A 26,796-nucleotide genomic window follows, 5' to 3' on the forward strand; every position below is an offset into this window, starting at 1 on the left:
ACCTTGTCGGCTCACAGGAATACACTGGAAGGATAGAACTTAATGAATTACTCCACAGGGTGCCAGCAGAGACTCAGTGAGCTGAATGGCATCTTTCTCTGCCATAACTGATTCTGAGTTGAGAAAGAAAAAGGTACAGATAGATTACAATCGCCTTTCCATGTATCAGGAATGTTGTGTTACAGAAGCAAAGGACAGACGCTCAGTAGAAAACCCAACAGAGAGAGCAAGATGACTTGGCACTTACAATAATCTGAGAGTTTGGTCTCCAGTAGGCTGGTGCAATCTGGTCTGTCAGCCAGGCTGTCACTGCTTTGGTTGGTTTTGCACCAAATTCTGAAACTGACTGTGCCATCAAATTCATGCCATCCAGCAATCGCTGCGCAGCATTGTTATTGTCCTTCAGAAATCCATCACTCTGAGAAAGAGAAAGGTGTCATCTTTACTGGTTATTACTAAAATTAGTAAAATAACGAGTGGACAGTTTCTTTTTAAGAATCTCTACAGTGTGAGAACAGGCCCTTCGGCCCTACAAGTCCACACTGACTAGATTAGATTAGATTACTTACACTGACCCGAAGAGTATCCTTCCCAAACTCATTTGCCATTATTTTTACCCCTAACCTACACATCACTGGACACAATGGGCAATTTAGCACTGAAACCCAGGAGCACCTGATGCAGTAAACTCGGTTGGAAGAGAGGCAAGTGAACCTCTGTCTTACCTGGAAGGACTGTTTGGGGCCCTGGATGGAGGTGAGGTGGTGGTGTACTGGCAGGTTTTACATCTTTTCCGGTTGCAGGGGAAGGTACTTGGGGGTTTGGGAGATGGTCGGTGGGGAGAGTGGTGCAAACCAAGGACCATCGAGGGGAACTGTCCTTGTGGAAGGAAGACAGGGGTAGGGAGGGGAAAATGTTCACGGTGGTGGGGTCTGGTTGGAGTTGGCAGAAGTTTTTAAGGATGATGCTTTGGATGTGGAGACTGGTGGGGTGGGAGGTGAGGAGGTCTCTGTCTTTATTGCGTGTCGGGGGTGGAGGTTTTAGAGCAGTGGAACGGAGGATGAAGGTGGTGCAGTGGAGGGCTGTCTGGATGACAGAGGGAGGAAAGGCACGTTGTTCAAAATAGGTGGACATCTGGGATGCTCACGCGTGGAATGCCTCCTTGTCCGAGCAGATGCGGCAGAAGAATTGGGAGAATGGGATGGAGTTCTTGGAGGATACTGGGCAGGAGGTGGTGTAGTCCAGATAGTTATGGGAATCTGTGGGTTTGTAGTAAACGTCCGTCTGGAGATGAAGGGCTCTGGCCCGAAACGTCGAGTTTCCTGTTCCTTGGATGCTGCCTGACCTGCTGTGCTTTAACCAGCAACACATTTTCAGCTCTGATCTCCAGCATCTGCAGACCTCACTTTTTACAGAAATGGTGAGGTCAAGAAAGGGGAGGGAGGTGTCCGATATGGACTAAGTGAATTTGAGGGTGGGGTGCAAGTTGTGGGAGAAGTCAATGAAGTGCTATGAGAGAAAGAGAGGGGCTGAGGGCCCCTCCAAATCTAGAGGGCATAGATTTAAGGTGAGAGGGAAAGATACAAAAGGGACCTAAAGGGCAACTTTTTCACGCACAGGGTGGTGCGTGTATGGAATGAGCTGCCAGAAAAAAGTGGTGGAGGGTGGGACAATTGCAACATTTACAAGGCATCTAGGTGGGTATATGAATAGGAAGGATTTAAAGTGATTAGATTTATTTAGGATAGCTGGTTGATATGGATGAGTTGGTCAGCAGTGCTGTATATCTCTCTGACCACAAAGCTAACAGGGAATTCAAGACAAATTTTGATCTAGAGTGTTGTTAGAACATAGAACCAAAATGAAAAGAAGTTGAGACCAACAGCTTTGATGTATTTAAGACTGATCTAGGTAAATACAAGGGAGATGTCAATAAACATGAGAGAAAAAAAATATATGCTGATAGAGTGACATAAAGAGAGCTGGGAGGACAATTACAGATTTCAAAACCTCTTCCAGCAACAGTTTGATTTGAAGCAGGAAGTCAGGCGAATTCTCCCTCCGTTGAATTTGGATGTGTTGTCAGTTGTCCTAAGAATACTATTCATAAAACAAAAGCAAATTACTGCAGATGCTGGAAATCTGAACTATAAATAGAAAATGCTGGGGAAACACAGCAGGCCAAGCAGCATCTGGGAAGAAAGAAAGGAGTTGGAACTGCAAATATTAACTCTTTTGTTCAACTTATTTCCAGTAGTTTCTGTTTTACTTGTTGCTGTAGTAATTCAGCACACATCAACTCTGACCTCCATGGGTCAGTAAGCCAGCTATTTATTGCTAAAGTCATCATTCTTTCAATCACCTTTCTTTGAAGTTAAGGTGGTTGTTCCCAAAACTGAATTCCCCAAATAGGAAAACAACTTGCAAAATGAGTAGCAGCAAGTTTCCAAGTTCCTGCTTAAGACAAGTCACTCTCAAACTGAAAGCACTGCCAGACATTCTGCTCCTTTTGTACTGCTCTTTGCCCTGTTGATAAAATCTTGGATGTAATCTAATGCTGTCATCAGCAGAAATGTAATGTGCATTACTCACTCCAAGCCAAACATGTTCAATTTCTGTTCGCACCACAGTGTCCACTGGATCCTGGTTACCAAACCAATATTGCCGACTACGATAAATAATGCCACAATTTGGGCACTCAATCACATACCTGCAAGAAGTAATAACTTTGTCAATCAACTTAATTTGTTAGTAGCTCACAATAAAATGTGCATACTATTCCGGTATTCCTGTACAGCAGTAGCTTCCAATCTTTAATTTGTTGCTTCCTTCCAACTCTGCTTGCTGCCTGTGGGGTCAATACAGTTTGAGGTCTGATATTTCAACTCTTAACAAGTAAGCATTGTACAAAATATAATAGACATTTCCAAATTACCACTGGCCTAATAATACTGCTTTTATGTGACTAACTATCCTGAACTCAACAAGAACTACCCCAGCCCTCCCAGAAATCAACTGCCCCTAAGTTTCCCAACTATTGACCATCCCCATCAGGACTTGCTACTGGATGCACCTCAAGTTCTCTATCTGGAATTGCACACATGGCCTATGTGAGGCAGTCAACATTTACTGTGCATCTTTGATTCTTCCAATGGGGTGACCTTGAAAGCCAGATCCAGAGCATATCGGTGTCATCACCCAAATTTACCCAGGTCTTCAGAGACGTCTCGTGAGATTTCCAGCCATCTCCTGCTGATTTCGGGCTGCTCTAATACCTACAGCACACCAAGTTAAGGAGGGAGATAAGTTTACTGGCACAATTACTGGCAATTGTGCTACGTACTTCTGCAAAGTGCATGCTTGCTGATTGAATTTCTTTTGACCCAAGCTCTTCCCAGAAAATAGGAAAAGCATCAAACTGATACTTTAGATTATTTTGCTGAAATGTGACATGACTTCCTGGGTAGCATGCTGCAATCAAGCTCCACTATTCCCCAAGTCATCGCAGTGTAAAAATTTGAGTAAACCATCAAATTGCACAATTTTACCAAACTGCCCCATTCAGATTACAAGAATATGCACATCAGGTTTTTATTATTAATAAGAAATATTTATTGTAGTCAAAGTTTAACCAATGGCAAGAAAAGAAACAGGAATCCCTAATTATAATACCAATAACAAGAGAAAAGCATGAATTGCTAACTTAAAATTGTAGAAATTAAGTTTTACCCCTTTTAAAATTTCCAACACACACACAGCACAAAGACATTAGACAAAACATAAATATTATAGGCGTGTCTCAGGAAAGAACAACAAGTCAATTTTGGCATCAGTCCAATTAAAGCTCCTCTTGGTTCATTTTGACTCTTTCATGAGGACACAGATTGTGGGTAATCTGCTTTTCAATCTTTTAGTCAATAGTTAAAGATTCACCCTTTCAGTATATCTGCAAGTGGTTTTCCTTTTAGAAAGGGAATTTGCAGCGAAAGAATAGCTGCTCAGATTTTCTGTTACTTCACCACTGTCAGAGGGAGAGAGAGATTTACGTGGTTTCTCTTTTATAGGCTGGATATTTCTGTTGTACTGACCAAACACAAAGGTTAGCTACCTGCCCAATTAAGGGGTTGTTACTATTGTTACAGTCGATAAAATGTGGAGCTGGAAAAAGCACAGCAGGTGAAGCAGCATCAGAAGAGTAGGAGTGTTGACATTTCAGGCAGCACCCTAATTGTCACCACCAGGGTAGGGTGCCATAAATTGAGACCTGCTATTCCCAGAGTCATACGAAATGTTAATGTTTTTGTATCAGGGTACGTAATAACTCCAATTTACCTGACATTCAGACCAGGTTTCTATAAATTATTATAAGTATTGTGGGTACCCTAACCACAAAAGAACTGATCAGAATAGGTTGCTAGCACTTTGCTGTGGAATTCTGTAACCACCCTGGTAAATCCTTGCTTTTAAAAACATTTTTTTCTCCATCCTGTCCAGAGATTTTTCAAGGCATGGTTCTTGTGCTATGCTGAGCACTCCTAAACACAGACCATTTGCCTGGTTGGAAAACTAATCAAAAGTCTCATCACTGGGCAAAACTGCCCTGCACACACGATCACAGAGGCAAGGTGTTTCGTATCCTCTCTCACTGCTTAAATAAAGCACATTGCACACATTACTTCCACCAAGTTCTGATAACTTTTTTTTTTAAAAACAGCAGCATCATCTTCTACAGTCCCTTGGCATAGAGCAGCGGCTTTATCCATTGTTTAAACCACAATGCAAAAAAGAATGATCTTCCCAAATTCGACAATGCCTATTTCTCTCAGACGTCAATGGCTGGTAGACAGTTGTTTAGAAAACAGGTAAGTAACATTTTTGAAAACAGAATGCCACATTTAAAGCTAATTTCCAACAAATCAGAACATTCCTGAACCACTGGAAAATCATGAGGTTTTCTCATTATTCTATTTGCTGATTGGAATGCTGCTGTTGGAAAACACTTTAGTTTGCAAATGATTTGGATTGACAGATGAATGAGCTGCAGTTTGTGGATCATTGACTAATTTCATATGTATTGTTATAAAGAGGGTTGTGAAGGCTCAGTCGTTATGTTTAAGATAGAAATTGGAAGACTTCTAATTACCAATAGTATATTGGTTTATGGAGATTGGGTGAGAAAAAGCATTACAGTGTTATGATGCTGAAGGTGTGTATTGTACCTTTGAGAGACAGTGAATGCTGTTCTGAACTGAGAGATTACTAGCACCTGTGTATATGAAGAGATGACAGTCTCTGTGTGCACTGGAAAACTGAAAATATGTAATATTTAACTGTGGAATGGATACCTGAGTTTTGGTTGCTGTTTTGACAGCAATTCGAATTTAACCAATCAATTTAAATTATGCCACAGGACACCAAAACCCAATGGAGTTTGAATTTATTGTTTTGCCAACATCGAACCAATGAGACGATTCAATGTTGGGGAGGGAAGACAAAATGCAGACCTTTTGAAAGTTGATCAGAGAGCAACTGCAATCGAGACAAATGCATGGAGATCTAACATCTTGCTCTCCAACAAATTAGGAAACACACTCTATCAAAGGTATAAACCTGAAACATTCTCCCAGTGAAAAGAAAGACGATGACCCAGAAAAATCCTCAGCTGGAAGAAGAAAGGCATAGAAGATGACAGTAGTTGTGTGGCTTTGAAATTAAGTTGATGCAATTCTAATAAGTGGAATTTAATAATCTAATAAATGTAATTATTGGAACAACATATTGTTGCAGAGTTAGAGGGAGATAATAAGTTGTTAAGAGAAAGGAGACTTACAATTGTGAATAGTTGTTTAATATTCACTTTTAAAGCAACAAAAAAAAAGATGCATGACTGGCTCATTTAAAACCTCACGCCGATTTCAGTGATGATTGCTCAGAGTCAGTGGCTTTGAGGTTTGAGGTCACAGAGAGTGAAAAAAGCACAAAAATTGACAATGAAACTGACAGTTCCAATTCTTTTCACCCAAAATGGCCAGAAACTCATTAAGTTTCCCAAAGATCAGAAGGAATTCCCCAGAGAAACCATCAGTGAAAATGATGTTTGGCTTCTTTTTAAGTTGCCAGGAAATTTTTGTAATTAACTTTAATGACATTTCTTTAGTTAGCCACAAACAGTGCAACTTTCGTCTTCAATGGAACATATCCTAGAAAAAATATGAAATATCCCTTTAAAGGTTTGTCACTGTTGTTTATCTTTTAACCGACTTTCCTAGTCCATGTTAGTCATCTTTGCCATTACACCCTTGAAACTGCCTTTACTTAAAACATTAGTTATGGACCCACATGTCACAACGCCAGGTTTATACAATATTTTATCCTTGCACGAACCATCTTGCCTAGAGACTCCATCACCTTGAGATTCTTAATTAATTCTGTCTCATTGCATATATGGTTTAGTAGTTAAGTAATTGAAGTATTGAACACTTACCCTGACCAAGCATATATGGCAAGACCCAACCATGGCGAGTCCGTGGAAGCAGATGTTTTCGGCACGACAATCACTTCTTTTCCATGCTCATAACAGGACTGAAATAAAATCATAATTTAAATATGCTTATGCAGTTTCAATAAACCAATAAACCTGGTCAAGAATTTCAAAACAATGGATGATTATGTTAACTTCTCTCCCACTGCTCCATCAGCTGATTAGGAAAATTCTCCAAGAAATGGCAAATAACAGTTAGCAACAATGAGCTGTATCTATATAGCACATCTAATGTAGCAAAACATCACAGGTTGCTTCACTACAGCATCATAAACAAACAGTTGCACTGAATCCCATTAGACAATATGAGGGCAGATGGCCAAGCTTAGTCAAAGACACAAGTTTTAAGGGATGTCTTAAAGGAAGAGCGGATAAGCGAGTTAGACAGGCAGAGAGATTAAGAGGGGTGGAGAGTTCCAGAGCTCATCTCCAAGGCAGCTATCAGCAGTCACCAGACTGGGAGGAACTGAAATCAGAGTCAAGTATCTCAAAATTGTGGGACTAGAGCATTTACATAAATAGGGATGAACAAGGTCATGTAGCAAATTGAATAAAAGTTTAAGAATTTTAAAACTGAGCCTAATCAAGTCCTAATGTAGTTCAGTAAGCAAGTAATTAAGGGTGAACCATACTTGCTGGCAGTATTTGAAAGACTTCATATTTGAGGAGGGTAGGATGTGGGAGGCAAGCCTGAGCTGAATTGGAATAGGTGGACCTTAAGGTGACAAATCCACGAAAGAGTTTCATAGATCATAGAATAATTATGGTGCAGGAGGCCATTTGATCTATTGTGTCTTCACTGTTTCTCTGAGCATTATAACTTAATACTAATCTCCTGCCATATCCCCATTGTTTCTATTTAAATGATCATTCAATGCACTCTTGAATGCCTGACTTGAACCTGCCCCCACCAAACTTCAAAGTAATACATTCTACATTCCAACTACTCACTGTGAGCACACATTTTTTTCTGATATACCATTTGCTTCTTTAATGAAATATTTAAGAACAACATCCTCAGGTTATCAATCAAGCCCTCATGATTTTGTAAACTATCAAATCACCTTTTCTCCAAGGAAAACACCAATGTCTCCAATCTTTCTTCATCTCTGGAGCAATTCTTGGAAACCTTTTTTGCACTCAAACCAATGTGATCATCTCCTTTTTACAGTGTGGTGCTCAGAACTTTACATAATACTCCAGTGGATATTTAACCAGTGTCCTACATAGGTTTAGCATAACCGCTCTGCTCTTGCTCTATGCACCGAATAATGAAGTCTGGAACAACATATACTTTATTAACACTTCTCTGTAACTGTCCTGCTACCTGTAACAACTTACATTTACATACACCCAGGTTCCTCTGCTCCTGCACATCATTTTGGAATATCATTCTTTATTTCATGCTGTCTCTCCATGTTCTTTGCACTATCTCATATTTCTTCACATTGAACCTCATCTGTCACCTAGCTATCCACTACAATAAATTCTGAAGTATTACATTGTCGTCTACAGTTTAAAATTCTCCTCAATTTGTGTTGTCCAAAAATTTTGAAATTCTCCCCATTTAGATCATTTATATACATTAGGGAAATCAAAGATAGCAAACATTGACACTTTGAGAACTCCACGATGAACTTTCCTCTACTTTGAACAGTTACTAACCATTATTCATGTCTGCTTATTGTTCAACCAATTTTGTACTCGTGTTTCGACCAAATACACTTGTATTCCATGAGCTGCAAGCTTTCTCAGATTCGTTGTCTGGCATAATATGAAACATCTTCTGGGAATCCAGTTACACCAAATTAAAAGCTTTATCCTCAATGACCATTTTAGTGACCTTATAGAAAACTCCAGCAAGTCAGTTGGCAATGATTTCCTCTTCAGGAATCCATGCCTACTCCTCCTAATCCACTCATCACTTCTATCTTCATGTGACTATTAATTCTATCCCAAATAATTTCTTAAAGCTTCCCCACCATTGAAGTGAAACAGAGGAGTCGATAATTGTGGGCTTACCCTTTTGAACAAGAGAGTAATGCTTGCAATTCTCCAATATTCTCGCATCAATCCCAATATTAGGCAAGACAAATTTGGTATGTGACAACACTCCAGTAAGCTGCAGAAGGAAGCATTTCAAGTTCAAGGAAGTTGTTGAAGGGAGCATTGGGGCAGCACGATGGCCCAGTGGTTAGCACTACTGCCTCACAGCACCAGGGATTGGGTTCAATTCCAGCCTTGGGCGATTGTCTGTGTGGAATTTGCATATTCTCCCCGTGCCTGCGTGGTTTCCTCCGGGTACTCTGGTTTCCTCCCACAATTCAAAGATGTGCAGGTTAGGTGAATTGGCCATGCTAAATTGCCCAAAATATTCAGGGATATGTAGGTGTATTAGTCAGGGGTAAATATAGGTTAGGGGAAATGGTCTGGGCAGGTTACTCTTCGAAGGGTCAGTGTGGACTTATTGTGTTTCCACACTGTAGGGATTCTAACTTCTAGAATACTGTTCACGAGGATGATCCCCAGTATTAAAGGTTAAACAGGCTAGTGCTCTACACACTGGGGTTTGGAAGAATAAAGGGTGGTCGCATTGAAATACACAGGATTTTTAAAGGGTTACTGCTGAAAGGATGTGTCCCCCTTATGGGAGAGTCTAGGACCAGAGGGCATAGTCTCAGAATAAAGGGCATCAATTTAGTACTGAGTTGAGGAGAAATTTCTTCTATCAGAGGATTTGGAGTCTTTGAAACTTATTGCCACAGACAACTGTGGGAGCAGCAACCTTATGTATAGATAAGGGTAAGATATATAGATTCTTGTTCAGTAGAGGAATGAAGGGTTTCGGAGAAAAGCCAGGACCTGAAGAATGTTAAGCCAGCCATGATCCTATTGTATAGCTGAGCAGACATGAGGGCCGAACAGCCCACTCCAATTCCAATTGCTTATGGTCTTACGTACAGTTGATATTCTCAAAGGGCTTTGGCCTGAAACGTCAATTTTCCTGCTCCTCGGATGCTGCCTGACTTGCTGTGTTTTTCCAGCACTACTCTAATCTTGACTCCAGCACCTGCAGTAACCACTTTCACTTAATATTCTCAAAGGTCAGGAAATCAAAACAGTACTATTTAAAAGCCCTTCCAAAAAGATTAAGACAGCATTGGTCAACTGCAAGATTAAAGCAACATAAGTAACACAGTATGGCGACACAGCAGAACAGGAAAGTTTCAACAATAGCCATAAACAAAAAAAGAAAGGAGAAATAATATTGCCAAGTCAGTTTAATTTCAAGGATGAGCAAATAAAATGCAAAATTGGACATTAAAAAAAAACAAGTTCTTAAATACAGGAATGCAATCAAACTAAATGCGAAATCAAAAGCCAAACAAGTTTTGAATTCGTTTAGACCTACATCTTGCCAGGACAAAGAATGCACAAGTATTATAATTAAGTTCTACAACCATTTGAGAAGTACTTTATTGAGAACAAATAAAACTGTTGAAGAACAAGAATTAACAGAAAGGTTCAGCATTCACAGGAACCCATTTCAAATTATTAATCACTAGAAATTGTACTTGCACAGATTAAATTTCCAAAAGGCAGGATTGTTGTTAGAATTGCTGATGAATAAATTTATTCCAGTCCAAAGAAGATTTGATTCTCTCCAGAGTTATTCAGATAACTCCAAGTTAATTCTCTCCAAAGTAAAGCAGAAATCCAGAAGCAACATAGCAATTCAGTTTAGTGGAAAAGGTATAAAAATCTGGAGTATACTCAAACAAAAACAGAAATTGCTGAAAAAGCTCAATAAGTCTGACAGCACGTGTGAAGAGAAATCAGAGTTAATGCTTCTGGTCTGGTTGACTCTTCCTAAGAATTGAGTTTGAATTCTAAGGGTCATCGGAGCCAAAATGTTTCTATTTCAAAGTATAGTCCAGGCAGCAGATAGCAAGAGTCAATTGTCAATGCTGTCGAACAAGCAGTGCCTATCTTCCAAACAAAATGCTTGTGGAGCATAAAAGATAGGCAGGAGGCTGGAAGAACACAGCAAGCCAGGCAGTATCAGGAGGTGGAGAAGTCAACCCTTTGGGTGTAACCCTTCTTCAATACCGGTGGTGGGTGTGGGGGGAGCTGCAGATAAAGGGATTGGCAGGGCAGGGTGGTGAAGACAGGTCAATGGTAGGAATGAATCCAGTGGGTGACAGGGAGGAGAGGAAGGGAGGGGGTGGACCTGGGAGGGGAGTCGGGGGATGGGAAGGGAGGTTATTTGAAATTGGAGAACGCAATGTTGAGTCCTCTGGGCTGTAGGCTCCCCAGGTGGAAGATGAGGTGTTGTTCCTCTCATTTGTGGTTTGGTTTATTGTGGCAATGGAGGCAGCCAAGGATGGTCATGTTGGAAAGGGTGTGGTTGGGGAATTGAAATGGACGGTGACTAGGTCAGACCCCGAGAGCCTGACGGTGATGCTCAGTGAACCATTCCCTAAGTTTACATTTGGTCTCCCCGATGTAGAGGAAATCACATCCAGAGCATTTGATGCAGTAAACTAGGTTGGAAAAGAGGCAGGTGTACCTCTGTCTCACCTGGAAAGACTGTTTGGGGCACTATGGTGTACTGGCAGGTTTTGCATCTTTTCCAGTTGCAGGAGAAGGTACCTGAGGGTCCACAGGGGTTGGTGGGGAGAGTGGCGCAAACCAAGGACTGCGGAGGGGAACTGTTCTTGCGGAAGGCAGAGAGGGGTGGGGACGGGAAGATGTTCTTGGTGGTGGGTCTATTTGGAGTTGGCAGAAGTATTTAAGGATGATGGATTGGATGCAGAGACTGGTGGGGTGGTAGGTGAGGATTTGGTGGACTCTGTCTTTACTGAGTCGGGTGAGGGGTGTTTACAGCAATGGAACGGGGAATGGAAGTGGTGCAGCGGAGGGCTGTCTGGATGACAGAGATACCCTCTACCTGTCTTCACCTATCTCCACCTCACCACCCCCTTTATCTGCAGCTCCCCCTTCCACCACCCCCAGTCTGGTTACACCCAAAATATTGACTTCTCCACCTTTTGATGCTGCCTGGCTTGCTGTGTTCTTCCAGCCTCCTGCTTGTCTATTTTGGATTCCAGCATCTGCACTTTTTTGGTCTCTAATAGTTATGGAGCAGGCAAGAAATCAAATAGCTACTCAAAGATGCTAATGCAGGAAAGGAATCTGTAACAGAAGAGACATCTAATGTCTTAGAGTCATAGAGATACACAGCACAGAAACAGACCCTTCAATCCAACGCATCCACGCTGACCAAATATCATAAATCAATCTTGTCCCATTTGCCAGCACTTGGCCCATAACCCTCCAAACCCTTCCTATTCATACAGGTGCCTTTTAAATGTTGTAATAGCACCAGCCTCCACCACTTTCTCTGGCAGCTCATTCCATACACTTTCCACCCTCTATGTGAAAACATTACCCCGAAGGTCCCTTTGAAATCTTTTCCCTCTCACTTTAAACCAATGCCGTCTAGTTTTGGACTCGCCCACCTCCGGGAAAAGACCTTGTCTATTTGCCCTATCCATTGCCTGTCATGACTTTGTCATGCCTCAGCCTCTGAGGCTCCAGGGAAATTAGTGAACCGATCAATCCTTTACAGCAAGATGCAATTTATGACTATAAACATTAGCCATTATTATTATGTTAAAAACCAGTGATACGACATGGTTCACTTAGTATAAATATCAGACTAAAGTTGGCTTTACAATTTCAAGCATACCTGCAAAGAATAGTTATCAGATAGTCGAAAATGTATACATGATTCAATGAAGAATTCACAAGAGTGCAAATATTAACCTCAATATTATTCAAATGGCAGAACAAGCTCAAATAGATACGGTCAACAGCAAACAAGTCAAAAGACAGTAGTCATGCCAAATCTGTTCAACCAGTCAGATAACAACTGTTCAAAGAGCAGTTAGTAATGGAAACAATGTTCAAGGTAATGTTAATTCATGATACAACAGCTGTTCAAAGTGAGAACTGCAGATGCTGGAGACCAGAGTTGAAAAGTGTGGTGCTGGAAAAGCGCAGCATCCAAGGAGCAGGAAAATCGACGTTTCGGGCATAAGCCCTTCTTCAGGAATGAGGTTGGTGTGGCAAGCGGGCTGAGATAAAAGGTGGTGAAGAGAATTTGGGGGAGGGGCGCTGGGAATACAATAGGTAGAAGGAGGTGGGGGTGAGGGTGATAGGCCGGAGAAGGGGTGGGGGTGGAGAGGTCGAGAAGAAGTTTGCAGGTCAAGAGGGTGGTGCTGAATCCGGGGGTTGGGGCTGAGATAAGGTGGGGGATGAGGAAATGAGGAAGTTGGAGAAATCTACATTCATCCCTTGTGGTTGGAGGGTTCATAGACGGAAGATGAGGCGCTCTTCCTCCAGGCGTCGTGTGCTAGGGTCTGACGATGGAGGAGGCCAAGGACCTGCATGTCCTTGGCGGAGTGGGAGGGGGAGTTAAAGTGTTCAGCCACAGGGCGGTTGGGTTTGTTGGTCTGGGTGTCCCAGAGGGTTCCCTGAAACGTTCCGCAAGTAGGCGGCCTGTCTCCCCAATGTAGAGGAGACCACATCGGGTGCAGCGGATACAGTAAATGATGTGTGTGGAGGTGCAGGTGAATTTGCAACAGATATGGAAGGATCCATTGGGGCCTTGGAGGGAGGTGAGGGGGGAGGTGTGGGCTCAAGGTTTGCACTTCTTGCGGTTGCAGGGGAAGGTGCCGGGAGTGGAGGTTGGGTTGGTGGGGGGTGTGGACCTGACGAGGGAGTCGCGGAGGGAGTGGTCTCTCCAGAACGCTGATAGGGGTGGGGAGGGAAATATATCCCTGGTGGTGGGTCCTGTTTGGAGGTGGCGGAAATGACGGAAGATGATACTATGTATCCGGAGGTTGGTGGGGTGGAAGGAGAGGACCAGTGGGGTTCTGTCCTGGTGGCAATTGGAGGGGTGGGGTTCAAGGGCGGAGGTGCAGGAAGTGGAGGAGATAAGGTGGAGAGCATCATCGACCATATCGGAGGGGAAATTGCGGTCTTTGAAGGAGGCCATTTGGACTGTTCGGTAGTGGAATTGGTCCTCCTGGGAGCAGATGCGGCGGAGGCAAAGGAATTGGGGATATGAGATGGTGTTTTTACAGGGTGGAAGGAGGTATAATCTAGGTAGCTGGAGAGTCGGTCGGTTTGTAGTAAATGTCTGTGTTGAGTCGGTCGCCCAAGATAGAAATGGAGAGGTCTAGGAAGGGGAGGGAGGAGTCTGAGACGGTCTAGGTAAATTTGAGGTCGGGGTGGGTTAGTAAAGTGAATGAACTGTTCAACCTCCTCGTGGGAGCACGAGATAGCGGCAAGACAATCATCGATGTAGCGGAGGAAAAGGTGGGGATGGTGCCAGTGTAGCTGTGGAAGATGGACTGTTCCACATATCCGACGAAGAGGCAGGCATAGGCAAGGGTGCCATGGCTACTCCTTTGGTTTGGAAGAAGTGGGAGGATTGGAAGGAGACAACAGTTGTTGATCAAGGTATAACCTACAGAAGAATTAACTGAGCTTCCCAGACACAGGACAGAACTCAAAAGAAAGAAGCTACTGAACTTAGATGAATAGCATAATACATTTGTTCCTTTGCTTGAAGAGACAGGTCATCAAAATGAGCTCAAGCAAATATGCCAAGAACAGATAAGAGATGTCAAGTGTATCATCCTTGATAGTGTTGTAAGACAACAGCAAAACCAAAAATCTAATTAGTCATGCATAGACATATTTTCATCAAAGACAGCATTTCACTGATAAACGAGGGCAGGCTTTTTTTCCCCCACATTCCTGAAAGGTGACTTGGAAACACCTGGGGATTGCTAGGGTCAAGTCAGCACAGTGGTCGTCTGGGCAAAAGCTAGAAACAAAGAAGAGAGCAGGAGGTGGTCATTCAGCGCTTTGGGCCTGCTCCATCATTCATCACAATCATGTCTGATCATCCCACTCACGAACCTAATCCTGCTTTTTCCCCATAACCTTTGATCCCACTCGCCCCAAGTGCAATTTCTAGCTGCCTCTTGAATACATTCAATGTTTTGGTATCAACTACTTCCTGTGGCAATGAATTCCACAGGCTTACCTCTCTTTGGATGAATAAACGTCCCCTCATCTCAATCTTAACTGGTTCACCCCAAATAGAGTCAGAGAGTCATAGAGATGTACAGCATGGAAACATACCCTTTGGTCCAACCCATCCATGCCGACCAGATATCCCAACCCAATCTCATCCCACCTGCCAGCAGCCGGCCCATATCCCTCCAAACCCTTCCTATTCATATACCTATCCAAATGCCTCTTAAATGTTGCAACCTTAGACTGTGACAGCTGGTGGAATTACACAGCATCGGGAACATCCTCCCTCCATTTATCCCGTCTATTCCTGTTAGAATTTTAAAAATCGTTCTAACATCTCCCTTCACTCATCTGAACTCTAGCAAAAACAATGCTAACCTAGTCAATCTTTTCTCATACATTAGCCCGGCCATCCTCAGTATCAGTCTGGTAAACCTTCACTGCACTTTCCTTGTGAGCAAAAGCATCCTTCCTCAGAAAAGGAGACCAAAACTGCACACAATGTTCTAGGTCTGGCCTCACCAAGGCCCTATATGTTACAAAGTGGAGGTCAACACCCCTCTGATAATTAAAGCTGAAACACCTGGAGAGAAGCACCTCACCTTGTAATCTGATAAAGTAGTATGACAAGGAGTATAACCTCTCTCTCACCCACACAATCTGTTGTAAAGGAGTCATGAAATGAAATGGAATCCTTTCATTTCACTCTATAATTAACTAGTAACTATTTATTTATCCACCTCTAACAGAATTAACAGAATTCCAAACAAATTGAACAATCCCTCACTCCCTATTCCCTCGAACTGAACTAAATTTTGTTAGTACGCTGTTTCAATAAAACAGGTCCCACTTATATAAAACCAATTAAGAAGAACATTTAATTTAAATTTAGTCTCTCAATGTTCTCACAGAATGGAGCCTCCTAAACCTTCTGTATCTTCTTGTGTTGTCTTCCTCTGTCCAAAATGACTTCTTAGTTGTTTTCTGGTGTCAAGAATATTTACTAAACGTGCAGTGTACCTTTATAGAGAGATACTGCTTTTTTTTAAAAGAGAGCCCAGTATCGTTTTCTCAGATGGCAGATTTGTTCTCTCTTCAGATGACAGTTGGCTCTCCCCTCTCTGTCCAATTGTCCCTCTATTACATAACCCAGAGGTCACATCAATTTGTTGTAACTTGGTTTCAGGTTGTCAACATCATCAGATTTGAATTTAGAACATAGAACAGTATAGCCCTTAATTTTGTGCCAACCTTTTATTCTTACTCTAAGATCAAATTAACCTACATACCCTTCATTTTACTATCACCCATTTGCCTACCCAAGTGTCACTTAAATGTCTCAAATAAACCTGACTCTACTACCACTGCTAGCAGTGCATTCTACACATCCACCACTCTCTGTGTAAAGAACCGACCTCTGGCATCTTCCCTAAACTGTCCTCCAATCACCTTAAAATGATGCCCCCTTGTGACAGCCATTTCTGCCCTGGGAAAAAGTCTCTGACTATTCACTCTATCTATGATTCTCACCATCTTGTACACCTCTATCAAGTCACCTCTCATGCTTCTTTGCTCCAATGAGAAGAACCTGACCTCCCTCAAGCTTTCTTCAGAAGACATGCTCTCCAGTCCAGGCAGCATCCTGGTAAATTTCTTGCGCACCCTCTCTAAAGCTTCCACATCCTTCCTACAATGAGGCGACCAGAACTGAACACAGTATTCCGTGTGGTCTAACCAGTGATCTATAGAGCTGCAGCATAACCTCACAGCTCTTAATCTTCCTGCTAATGAAACCCAAAACACCGTATACTTGCTTAAAAACCCTATCACCTTGGGTGGCAACTTTGAGGGTCTGTTCCTCTGTTTCTCTACACTGCCAGAAATCTTGCCTTTAACCCTGTATTCTGCATTGAAATTCGAATTTCCAAAATGAAGGTCTTATCCAGGTTGAATTCCATCTGCCATTTATCAGCCCAGTTCTGCATACTGTCAATATGCCATTGCAACCTACAACAGCCCTCCACACTATCCACAATTCCACCAACTTTCAGGTCATTGGCAAACTTACTAACCCATCCTTCTACTTCGTCGTCCAAGTTATTATAAAAATCAAAAACAGCAGAGGTCCCAGGACAGATCCCTGTGAAACATCACTTGCCACCCAGCTCCAGGCGAAATACTTTCCATCTACTACCACCCTCTGTCTTCTATGAGCTAGCCAATTCTGTACCTCAACATGGCGGGTGAATGAGCCTACCATGGAGATGAGGGTACCTTCATCAACGCGTTTTGTCACATCCTCAAAAGAATTCAATAAGGCTTATGAGGCATGACCTGCCTCTTTCGAAACCATGCTCTCTCTAATCAAACTATGGTTTTCCGAATAATCATTAATCCTGTCTCTCAGAACCCTCTCCAATAATTTGCCCAACATAAGACATAAGACTGACAGGTCTGTAATTCCCAAGATTTTCTCTATTCCCTTTCTTGAACAAGGAAATAACATGTGCCACCCTCCAATCATCTGGCACTATTTCAGTGGACAGCGAAAATGCAAAGATCATCCCAAAGGCACAGCACTCTCTTCCTTCACTTCCTCTAGTAACCTTGGGTATATCTCATCTGGCCCAAAGGACATAAGTATCCTTATTTTTCCAAACTTTTCAGCACCTCTTACTTCCTAACATCAACCTCTTCAAGCCTATGAGCCTGTTTCACGCTGTCCTCACAAATGACAATGTCCCTCTCACTAGTGAATACTGAAGCAAAGCATTTACTAAGGACCTCCCCTACCTCCTCTGGACTCCAGGCACAAGTCCCTCCACTGTTTAATTTAATTGGTCCTTAGTCTCCAAATGCCTTTTTAAATTAATTAGCTGAATTTAAACTGTTATCTGGGTAAAAATATGGCTGGATTGGCTTCAGACTGTCAACATCAACAGATTTTGAATACCACTGGCTTTGAAAGGCTGAGTGTTTGTCTTAAATCAATTAGTTAATCCGAATTGTCGTCAAAAAGGCAACCAAGACCTCAGGTTTCCATTTAACAGCCAATTGTTACATGTATCTATTTTGGAACAGCCTGTCTCTTAACTCTTCTGTACACTGGCAGCTTTTGCTCGACTTTAAACTCAGAAAAGCATTTTCTGTCTTAAAAGTGACCATACATTCTTTTGACTTTGTAACACAATCAAATGGCAGTTACTTACTAACAGTTTATTATAAAGAATGCAATTGCAGACCATTTAGAAAACCATTAAAGGCAAGGAGAGTCAGCATGGCTTTATGAACAGCAAAATATACCTGACAAAGAATGTTTTGAGGTGATAACAAGCAGAATTGATAAAAGAGAAAGCAGTGGCTGTAATATTAGGCCCTGTGCATAATAAGGTATTGGGATAGTATATTAGTGCGGATAGTAAATTAGCTGACTAATAGAAGACAGACAGCTCCTTGTCTTTTACCCACACCTACGCTCCAAACCCTGGAATTTCTTGGGCTGCTTTCAAAACATCTAACCCATTTGCCCTACACATTCCTCCTCCTCCTCCCCCATCTCTCATCTCTGAAAGTTGCCACCCAGGTAAATAGTGCTGTGAGGAAGGCATATGGTGTACTGGGCTTTATTGGTAGAGGAATTGAGTTCCGGAGTCCTGAGGTCATGTTGCAACTGTATAAGACTCTGGTGCGGCCTCATCTGGAGTATTATGTGCAGTTTTGGTCGCCATACTATAGGAAGGATGTGGAGGCATTGGAACGAGTGCAGAGGAGGTTCACCAGGATGTTGCCTGGAATGGTAGGAAAATCTTATGAGGAAAGGCTGAGGCACTTGGGGCTGTTCTCATTGGAGAAGAGAAGGTTTAGGGGAGATTTGATAGAGGTGTATAAGATGATTAGGGGTTTAGATAGGGTCGACACTGAGAACCTTTTACCGCTAATGGAGTCAGGTGTTACTAGGGGACACAGCTTTAAATTAAGGGGTGGTAGGTATAGGACAGATGTTAGGGGTAGATTCTTTACACAGCGGGTTGAGTGTTCATGGAATGCCCTGCCAGTAGCAGTGGTGAACTCTCCTTCTTTATGGTCATTTAAGCGGGCATTGGATAGGCATTTGGAAGTTATTGGGCTAGTGTAGGTTAGGTAGGATTCGGTCGGCGCAACATCGAGGGCCGAAGGGCCTGTACTGCGCTGTATCTTTCTATGTTCTATGTTCTATGTCTCCACCCTCCACCTTCCCCCCAACCCATTATCAGCTTTTCACGTTTTCTGGCTTACGACTGACCATTCCTTTGTATGCCAAGCTTATCTTTTTGATTGTGAGAGAGAAGGTAAGTTGCTGGAAAAGCTCAGAAGGTCTGGCAGCATCTGTGGACAGAAATCAGAGTTAACATTTCGGGTCGAGTGACCCTTCATTAGAATCCAGTTAACTTGGATTTCTCTCCACAGATGCTGCCTCACCTGCTGAGCTTTTCCAGCAATTGCTGTTGTCGTTTCTGATTTACAGCATCTGTAATTTACCTTCTGTCTGTCTGTCTGTCTCTCTCTCTCTCCAGGCTCCACCTTCACCTATCTCCTCCCTGTTTCTTCGACATCAATACCAACTTTTCCCAGCTACAAAAAGTTCTGAAGGAGGATTACTTGGCCTTGACTCTGCTTTCTCTCTATAGATGCTGTTAAACCTGCTGAGCATTTCCAGCAATTTCTGTTTTTGTTTGAGAAAGATTCATAGTCCTTGTTTACCTCAATCACAAAATGTTAGCTGACAACAGGCTGTCCTTTTTTCAAAGGGAATGGAGTATAGAAGTAGAGAAATCTTGATGTAACTAGCAATACATTAGATATATTACATTTGGAACAGTGAACAATTTTGTTCCCCTTATCTCAGACCAAAAGGCATAATCTCAGAGTAAGGAGTCACCCACTTAAGACACATAAGGTGGATTTTTTTTCTCTAAAAGATAGTAAATCTGTCAAATTTGCCACTGGATCTTTTTAATCGCTAAGGGAATAAAAGGTTATAGAGATAAGGCAGGAAACTGTTGAAGATTCTCAGATCAGCTATGATTTCATTAAGTCGCAGAGCTGATGCAATGGGACAAATGGCTTACTTCTGCTTGCAGTCTTATTAATCTGTTCTTTGACTCTTGGTTTAGATTCCACAGATCCACTCAGTTCCTAACTTAATTTACAGTGGTCCAAACATCAATTCCAGAGGTGAGGTGACAGTGTGCATCCTTGACACTAGGGCAGCATTTGATTGGATGTGGCATCATGGAGCCCTCATAGAAGTAAAATAAATGGGAGTCAAAGAGAAAACACTTCGCTGGTTGGAGTCATACCTGGTATAAGGATGAGGGCTGTAGTTGTTGGAGGACATCTCTTCAGGAGTTCCTCAGCACAGTGTCCGAGGTCTAACTATCTTCAGCTGCTTCATCTATGAATTTCCCACAATTCTAAGGTCAGAAGTGGGTATGTTTGCTCATGATTACGCAACATTCAGCATCACTGTTGACTTCCTAAATACAAGTCCATGGCAAGATATAGCATATCCAGGCTTGGGCTGACAAGTGGCAATAACATGCATGCCACACAAGTGCCAAAGAATGACCATCTCCCATCAGACAGAATTTAACTTTTGTCTCTTGACATTCAATTGCTTTTTCATGGAGTCCCCCTTATTAACCTGTTCCTGGGGCAATCATTGACTGGAAACTCTACTGGGAGATGGTGAGGATTGCAGACGCTGGAAAGTCAGAGTCAATAAGAATAGGCACAGCAGTTCAGGCAGCATCCGAGGAGCAGAAGAGTAGATGTTTTGAGTAGGACCCTTCATCAGTCCTGCAGTAGAAAACGTGCTTTTCTCCATCCAGGAAAAAAACAACCCACTTGACTGGCACAACATCCAAAAACATAGACATCCTCCAGCACCAATGCTCAGTAGCAGCAGTGTGTGCCATTAACAAAATGCATTGCATTATTCAAACTAACAGCTACAACTATCAAGGAGGTCATTGGCAGCTGTTCAAAACTGGGGTTCCTTTAAAACTGTACGTTCTTGTATAGGATGAGGTCTCATTTAATGGCTCTTAGCGCAGTTGTTTGTTTTCTTTTACTAGAAATTTGGAAAACTAAGACAGTACCAGAAAGGTCACAAGAATTGCCAGAATCACCATGGTCATAATATTCCATTTAACTCATGATTTATCTGTACTAAAAAATAATCTATTGTCAATGTTGTGTTTGGAAAAACAGGAAGTATTGGTCTTAGAAAAATGATAACTAATCTTCAGATAAAGGTGGCCAAGGAAACAATAATCATTCTGACATCATGAACAGTTGTCCATGGTGCTTGGCTGAAAGGATTCCAGTTGGTGTTTGACACAGCCTCAAGTACCAACTCTGAAATATATAGTACATTGAACATCAAAGCCAACAAGTTCTCAGAATCAGACGGCAATTGCTCATCAGGGAACTGCCTTCTTCAGATGTAAGATGGACTGGAAGAAAATGAGGGAAGCCTCAGGGAAGATTCCCCAACACTTCAGCTGGAGAGCAGAACGCTGACTCAATAGTTGTAATGAGCCAAATGCCCGTTTGCCCTCAGGGATCAGTGAACCATGCTGAATTGTCATGGGTTGTATACTTTTTTAAAAATCTAATTAATTAATCCGAAGTGTTGCTACTTACAATAAACTTAATAAAAGATCTGAAAGTACCCTGCAAATGATCAACGATTAAGTAACTACGGTCACAAATCCCAAAATCTAATGCAACAGATACATGGGAACATTACCATCAGCAAGTTTCCCTCCAAGCCACTAATCATCCTGACTTGGAAATATATCCCTATGCGTTCATGGTCGTGGGGTAACCTCCAACATGAGACAGCATTCCGACACCAAATATAGACCACAAAGACTTCACAAAGCGACTCACCATTATCTTCTCAACTGCAATTAGGCCAATTCCCCAAATGAATCAAATAAAAAAGGCCGAACACAACTGTGACAATACTGTCACTTTAACAAGGTTATTTTAGTCTTGGGATTTTTTTTTTTAAATGGGATGTCATAAATGCAGAGATGCTGAGGGGTCTAGAAAGTGCCTAGTTTAACAATGGCAAGGGAGTGGTCAGTTGTCCCAGTTCAGGTTTTTTTTCCTAGTTTGGTTTAGCTGTAGCAGTCACTAGATGCTGCAGTCCAGGAAAAGTTGTAAACTTCAGATGATTCCTGACGGATTTGGTTTTTGAAATCTCTTTAGATGTTGTTCCCTTCTGCCTGTAAGACCCTTTTGTCAAAGGGTGTGTTTATGGGATGTTACTGAATTGGAACAGTTCACACAAAATAGAACATAGAACAGTGCAGACAATACAGGCATTTTGGCCCTTGACGTTTCGCTGACTTTTTATCCTATTCTACGATCAAACTAATTTACAGATTTTTCATTTTACTATCATCCATGTGCCTATCCTAGGGTCACTTAATCCACCACACACTGTGTAAAGAACTGACCTCCGACATCTCCCCTAAACCGTCCTCCAATTGGCTTAAAATGATGCCCCCTCATTTCTGCCCTGGGAAAAAGTCTCTGACTATTCATTCTATCAATGCCTCATCATCTTGTACATCTTTATCAAGTCGCCTCTCATCCTTCTTCACTCCAATGAGAAAAGCCGTAGCTCCCTCATCCTTTCTTCATAAGACATGCCCTCCAGTCCAGGCAGCACCCTGGTAAATCTCCTCTGCATCCTCTCTAAAGCTTCCACATCCTTCCTATAATGAGGCAACCAGAAATGAACACAATATTCCAAGTGTGGTCTAACCATCCCCTTATACAGCTGAAGCATAACCTCACGATTCTTCAATCCCCCTGCTAATGAAAGCCAATGCACTATACACCTCCTTAACAACCCTATCACCTTGGGTGGCAACTTTGCAGGATCATGGACCCCAAGATCCCTCTGTTCCTCTACACTGGCAAGAATCCTGCCTTTAACCCTGTATTATGCATTCAAAGTCAACATTCTAAAATGAATCACCTCACATTTATTCAGATTGAACTCCATTGGCCACTTATCAGCCCAGTTCTGCATCCTGTCAATGTCTCTTTGCAACCTACAACAGCACACCACTATTCACCACTTCACCAACCTTTGTGTTATTGGCAAACTTACTAGCACACCCTGCCATTTCCTCATCCAATCCATTAATAGAAATCACAAAGAGGTCCCAGAACAGATCCCTGTGGAACATCACTCATCACCCAGCTCCAGGCAAAATACTTTCCATCTATTACCACCCTTGGTCATCTATGGGTGAGCCAATACAGGCACATTTCCCTGTATCTCATAACTCCTTACCTTCTGAATAAGCTTACCATGGGGAATCTTATCAAACGCCTTGCTAAAGTCCATGTACACCACATCAACTGCTCTACCTTCAATGTCTTTTGTCACATTTCAAATAATTCAATAAGGCTCGTGAGGCATGACTTCCCCTCTCAAAGTTGTACTGAATACCTCTAAGCAAACAATGCTTTTCCAAGAAATCATGAATTCTGTCTCTCTGAATCCTCTCCAATAATTTGTCCACCACAGATGTAAGCCTGACTGATCTGTAATTCTTTATTCCCTTTCTTAAACAAGGGAATAATATTTGTAACCTTCCAATCATCTGGCACTATTCCAGTAGATAGTGAGGATGCAAAGATCATCACCAAAGGTGCAGCACTCTCTTCCTTCACTTACTGTAGTAACCTTGGGTATATCCCATCTGGTCCAGCGGACTTGATTAATCTTATGTTTTCAAACATTCCAGCACATCCTTTTTCTTAACATCAACATGTTCCAGCATTTCAGCCTATTTCACGCTGTCCTCACAAATGTCAAGGTCCTTCTCAGTAGTGAATACTGAAGCAAAGTATACACCTTCCGAATCCAGGTACACGTTCCCTCCATTGTCCCTGATCGGCCCTACCCTCACTCTGTCATCCTCTTGTTCCTCCAACTGTAGAATGCCTTATGGTTTTCCTTAATGCTACCCACTAAAGCATTTTCATGCCCCCTTCTAGCTCTCCTAAGTCTATTCTTCAGTTCCTTCCTGGCTCCCTTGTAACCCTCTAGAGCCCGGTCTGATCCTTGCCTCCTAAAACTCAAGTCAGCTTCCTTCTCCTCTTGACTAGATGTTCCACATTGCTTGTCACCCAAAATTCCTTCACCCTACCATCCCTTCCTTGCCTCAGTAGGACAAACCTATCCAGCGCTATTAGCAAGTGCTCCCGAAACAACCTCCACATTCTTGTTGTGCATTTTCCTGAGAACAGCTGTTCCCAATTTAGGCACCCTAGTTCCTGCCTAATAGCATTGTAAATCACCCTCCCACAATTAAATACTTTCCTATACCATCTGCTCCAATCCCTCTCCATGACTATAGTAAAGATCAGGGCGTTGTGGTCACTATTGCTGGAATGCTCTCCCACCAAGAGATCTGACACCTGGCCTGGTTTGTTGCCAAGCACCATATCCAATACTGTCTCTCCTCCAGTCGGAATCCTTCCTGGACATCCAAAAATTGTTCCATCCAAACGATTTGAACTTAAAGTCTGGTTGAAGATTTGTAGCTCGGGTGTCCGTTGTTGTGGTTCTGGAACACCTATACAAGGTATTCGCCAAAAACGGATACCCACGCAACTTTATCACCAGATGCCTAAGAGATAGACCACGGAATGAGGACATGCCACAACCAAAAGGACTAGCCACACTACCATACGTCAGGAGCGTCTCAGAACTGACAGCCAGACTACTGCGACCCTTAGGACTCATAACAGCTTCCACACTCAGACAACTCACTAGAACAAAGGACCCAATAGCCAGCACAAGCCAAACCAACGTAGTTTACAAAATACCATGCAAGGACTGCACAAAACACTATATAGGACAAACAGGAAGACAGCTAACAATCCGCATCCACGAACATCAGCTAGCCACAAAACAACACGACCAGCTATCCCTAGTAGCCATACACTCAGACAACCAGGAACATGAATTTGACTGGGAAAACACTACCATCATAGGACAAGCCAGACAGAGAACAGCCAGGGAATTCCTAGAGGCATGGCATTCATCCACAAACTCCATTAACAGACACATAGACCTGGACCCCATATACAAACCACTACAACTGAAACTGACACCCGGAAACGGCAAGAACATCCATCAACAGACACATCGACCTGGACCCCACATACAAACTACTACAGCTGAAACTGACACCCGGAAGCGGCAAGAACAAACCACTATAAATACCGGAAGAAACATCAAAGCAGCGCTTCACAGGAGGCTCCAATAGCACTGCTGATGTTCCCTAGCCAGGGAACGAAACGTTTGCAGCAAAAACTTCCAGCTCGGCGAACAGAACCACAACGATTTGAACTTAGGAGTTTCCAATCAATATTAGGAAAGTTAAAGTCACCCATGACAACAACCCTGTTACTTCTGCACCTTTCCAAAACCTTCCTCTCAATTTGGTCCTCCAGGTTTCTGTTGCTATTGGGGGTTCTATAGAAAACTCTCATTAAAGTGGCTGCACCTTTCCTGTTTCTGACTTCCACCCATACTAACTCAGTAGACAAACCCGCCTTGACAACCTCCCTTTCTGCAGCTGTGATACTATCCCTGATTAGCAATACCATTCCACCATCTCTTTTACCCCTCCCTCTCTTCTTTTGAAACATCTAAACCCTAGAATATCCAACAAACATTCCTGCCCCAGTGATATCCAAGTCTCCATAATGGCCACAACATCGCAGCTCCAAGTATTGATCTATGCTCTAAGTTCAGTATCCTTATTCCTGATACTTCTTGCATTAACATAGACACACTTCAACCCATCACACTGATTGCAACTTTGTCCTATCAACTGTTTATCCATCCTCACAGACTCTCTGCATGCTGTACCTTAGTCAAATTGCTATATCGGGTCAGTTAGGTTTTCCGATAGTTAAGTTATTTACTTGGAGAGTAGTAGGGGCGTGAAACACATTGCTTGCACCAGTAGTAGACACGCCAACTTTAAGGGCATTTAAATGGTCATTGGATAAACATATGGATGAAAATGGAATCGTGTAGGATAGATTGGTTCCATAGGTCAGCGCAACATCGAGGGCCGAAGGGTATGTTCTGCTCTGTAACGTTCCATGTTCTATGAGTTATTCTAAATTCCATTTTCTTTTGTTCCTGTTTTATCTGTAGTGTTTAAATAAATTCTGTTTTGCTTAAAGCTGAGTGGTTTGACCAGTGCAATGCACCTGGAATATCCACTTCATATCTGCCTTTAAAATAAGAAAAAAGTCAGGGTTTGGCTACCTTCTTAAAATATTTTGAGGGGATCTAGCCTGGTCCATAACACTCCCCAACCAGATATTGGCTGTGGTTGGTATCATATACTCATACAACATATCAACATCCTGGGGTTACTACAGCCAAGAAACTGAACTGAACTGGATCTATGTGGATCATTGAGCTATAACAGCAATTGAGAGGTTAGAAATTTCATGGCAAGTAACTCACTTCCAAACTTTCCATTTGCATGGCATAAGTCAGGTCTATGATGAACATTCATCATTTGTTAAGATGAATGCAGCTCCAACCAAACAAGAAAACTTGACGACATCCAAGGCAAAGCAGCCTACTTGACTGAAACCATATCTTCTAAATTCACTTGCCCCATTGCCAATATAGTGGCAGCACAGTGCCCCATCCACAAGACATACTGCAGCAACTCACAACAGCCCCTTCAACGGCATCTTCCAACCCCACAACCGTTACCACCAAGACGACAATATATGGAAACACTATCGCCTGCAAGACGCACATACCATCCGGACTTGGAACTGCATCACTGCTCCTTCACTGCTGCTGAATCAAAATGCGGGAACTCTCTTCCTAATAGCATTATAGCTATCCCTATTCTGCATGGACTACAGCAGTCTAAAGTCTCAAGAAAGTTAGGGCTGGACAATACATGCTTACATAACTAATGACATGTACATCCAACCTTTTCATCCAAACTGTGTGGCTAAATGGACCTTCAGAGGGTCCTCTGAAGTTTGGCATGAGGACCATTGATTTCTGATTTTGGAAG

General features: G+C 42.4%; 1 protein-coding gene across 2 annotated transcripts in view; it reads right to left on the reverse strand.

Annotated features, from left to right (window-relative positions):
* The window catches only part of zfyve1 (zinc finger, FYVE domain containing 1), a 100,532-nt gene that overhangs the window by 20,795 nt on the left and 52,941 nt on the right, over nt 1–26,796 (reverse strand). For both annotated transcript variants that reach the window (XM_060828701.1, XM_060828702.1), the window contains exons 6-8: nt 6,485–6,582; nt 2,593–2,710; nt 248–418 (exon numbers count right to left, since the gene is read on the reverse strand). In XM_060828701.1, the coding sequence (XP_060684684.1) occupies nt 248–418; nt 2,593–2,710; nt 6,485–6,582 (387 nt within the window). The remainder of the gene's footprint in view (nt 1–247; nt 419–2,592; nt 2,711–6,484; nt 6,583–26,796) is intronic.

The sequence above is a fragment of the Hemiscyllium ocellatum genome, chromosome 8, assembly GCF_020745735.1.
Source record: "Hemiscyllium ocellatum isolate sHemOce1 chromosome 8, sHemOce1.pat.X.cur, whole genome shotgun sequence".
Classification (NCBI taxonomy): domain Eukaryota; kingdom Metazoa; phylum Chordata; class Chondrichthyes; order Orectolobiformes; family Hemiscylliidae; genus Hemiscyllium; species Hemiscyllium ocellatum.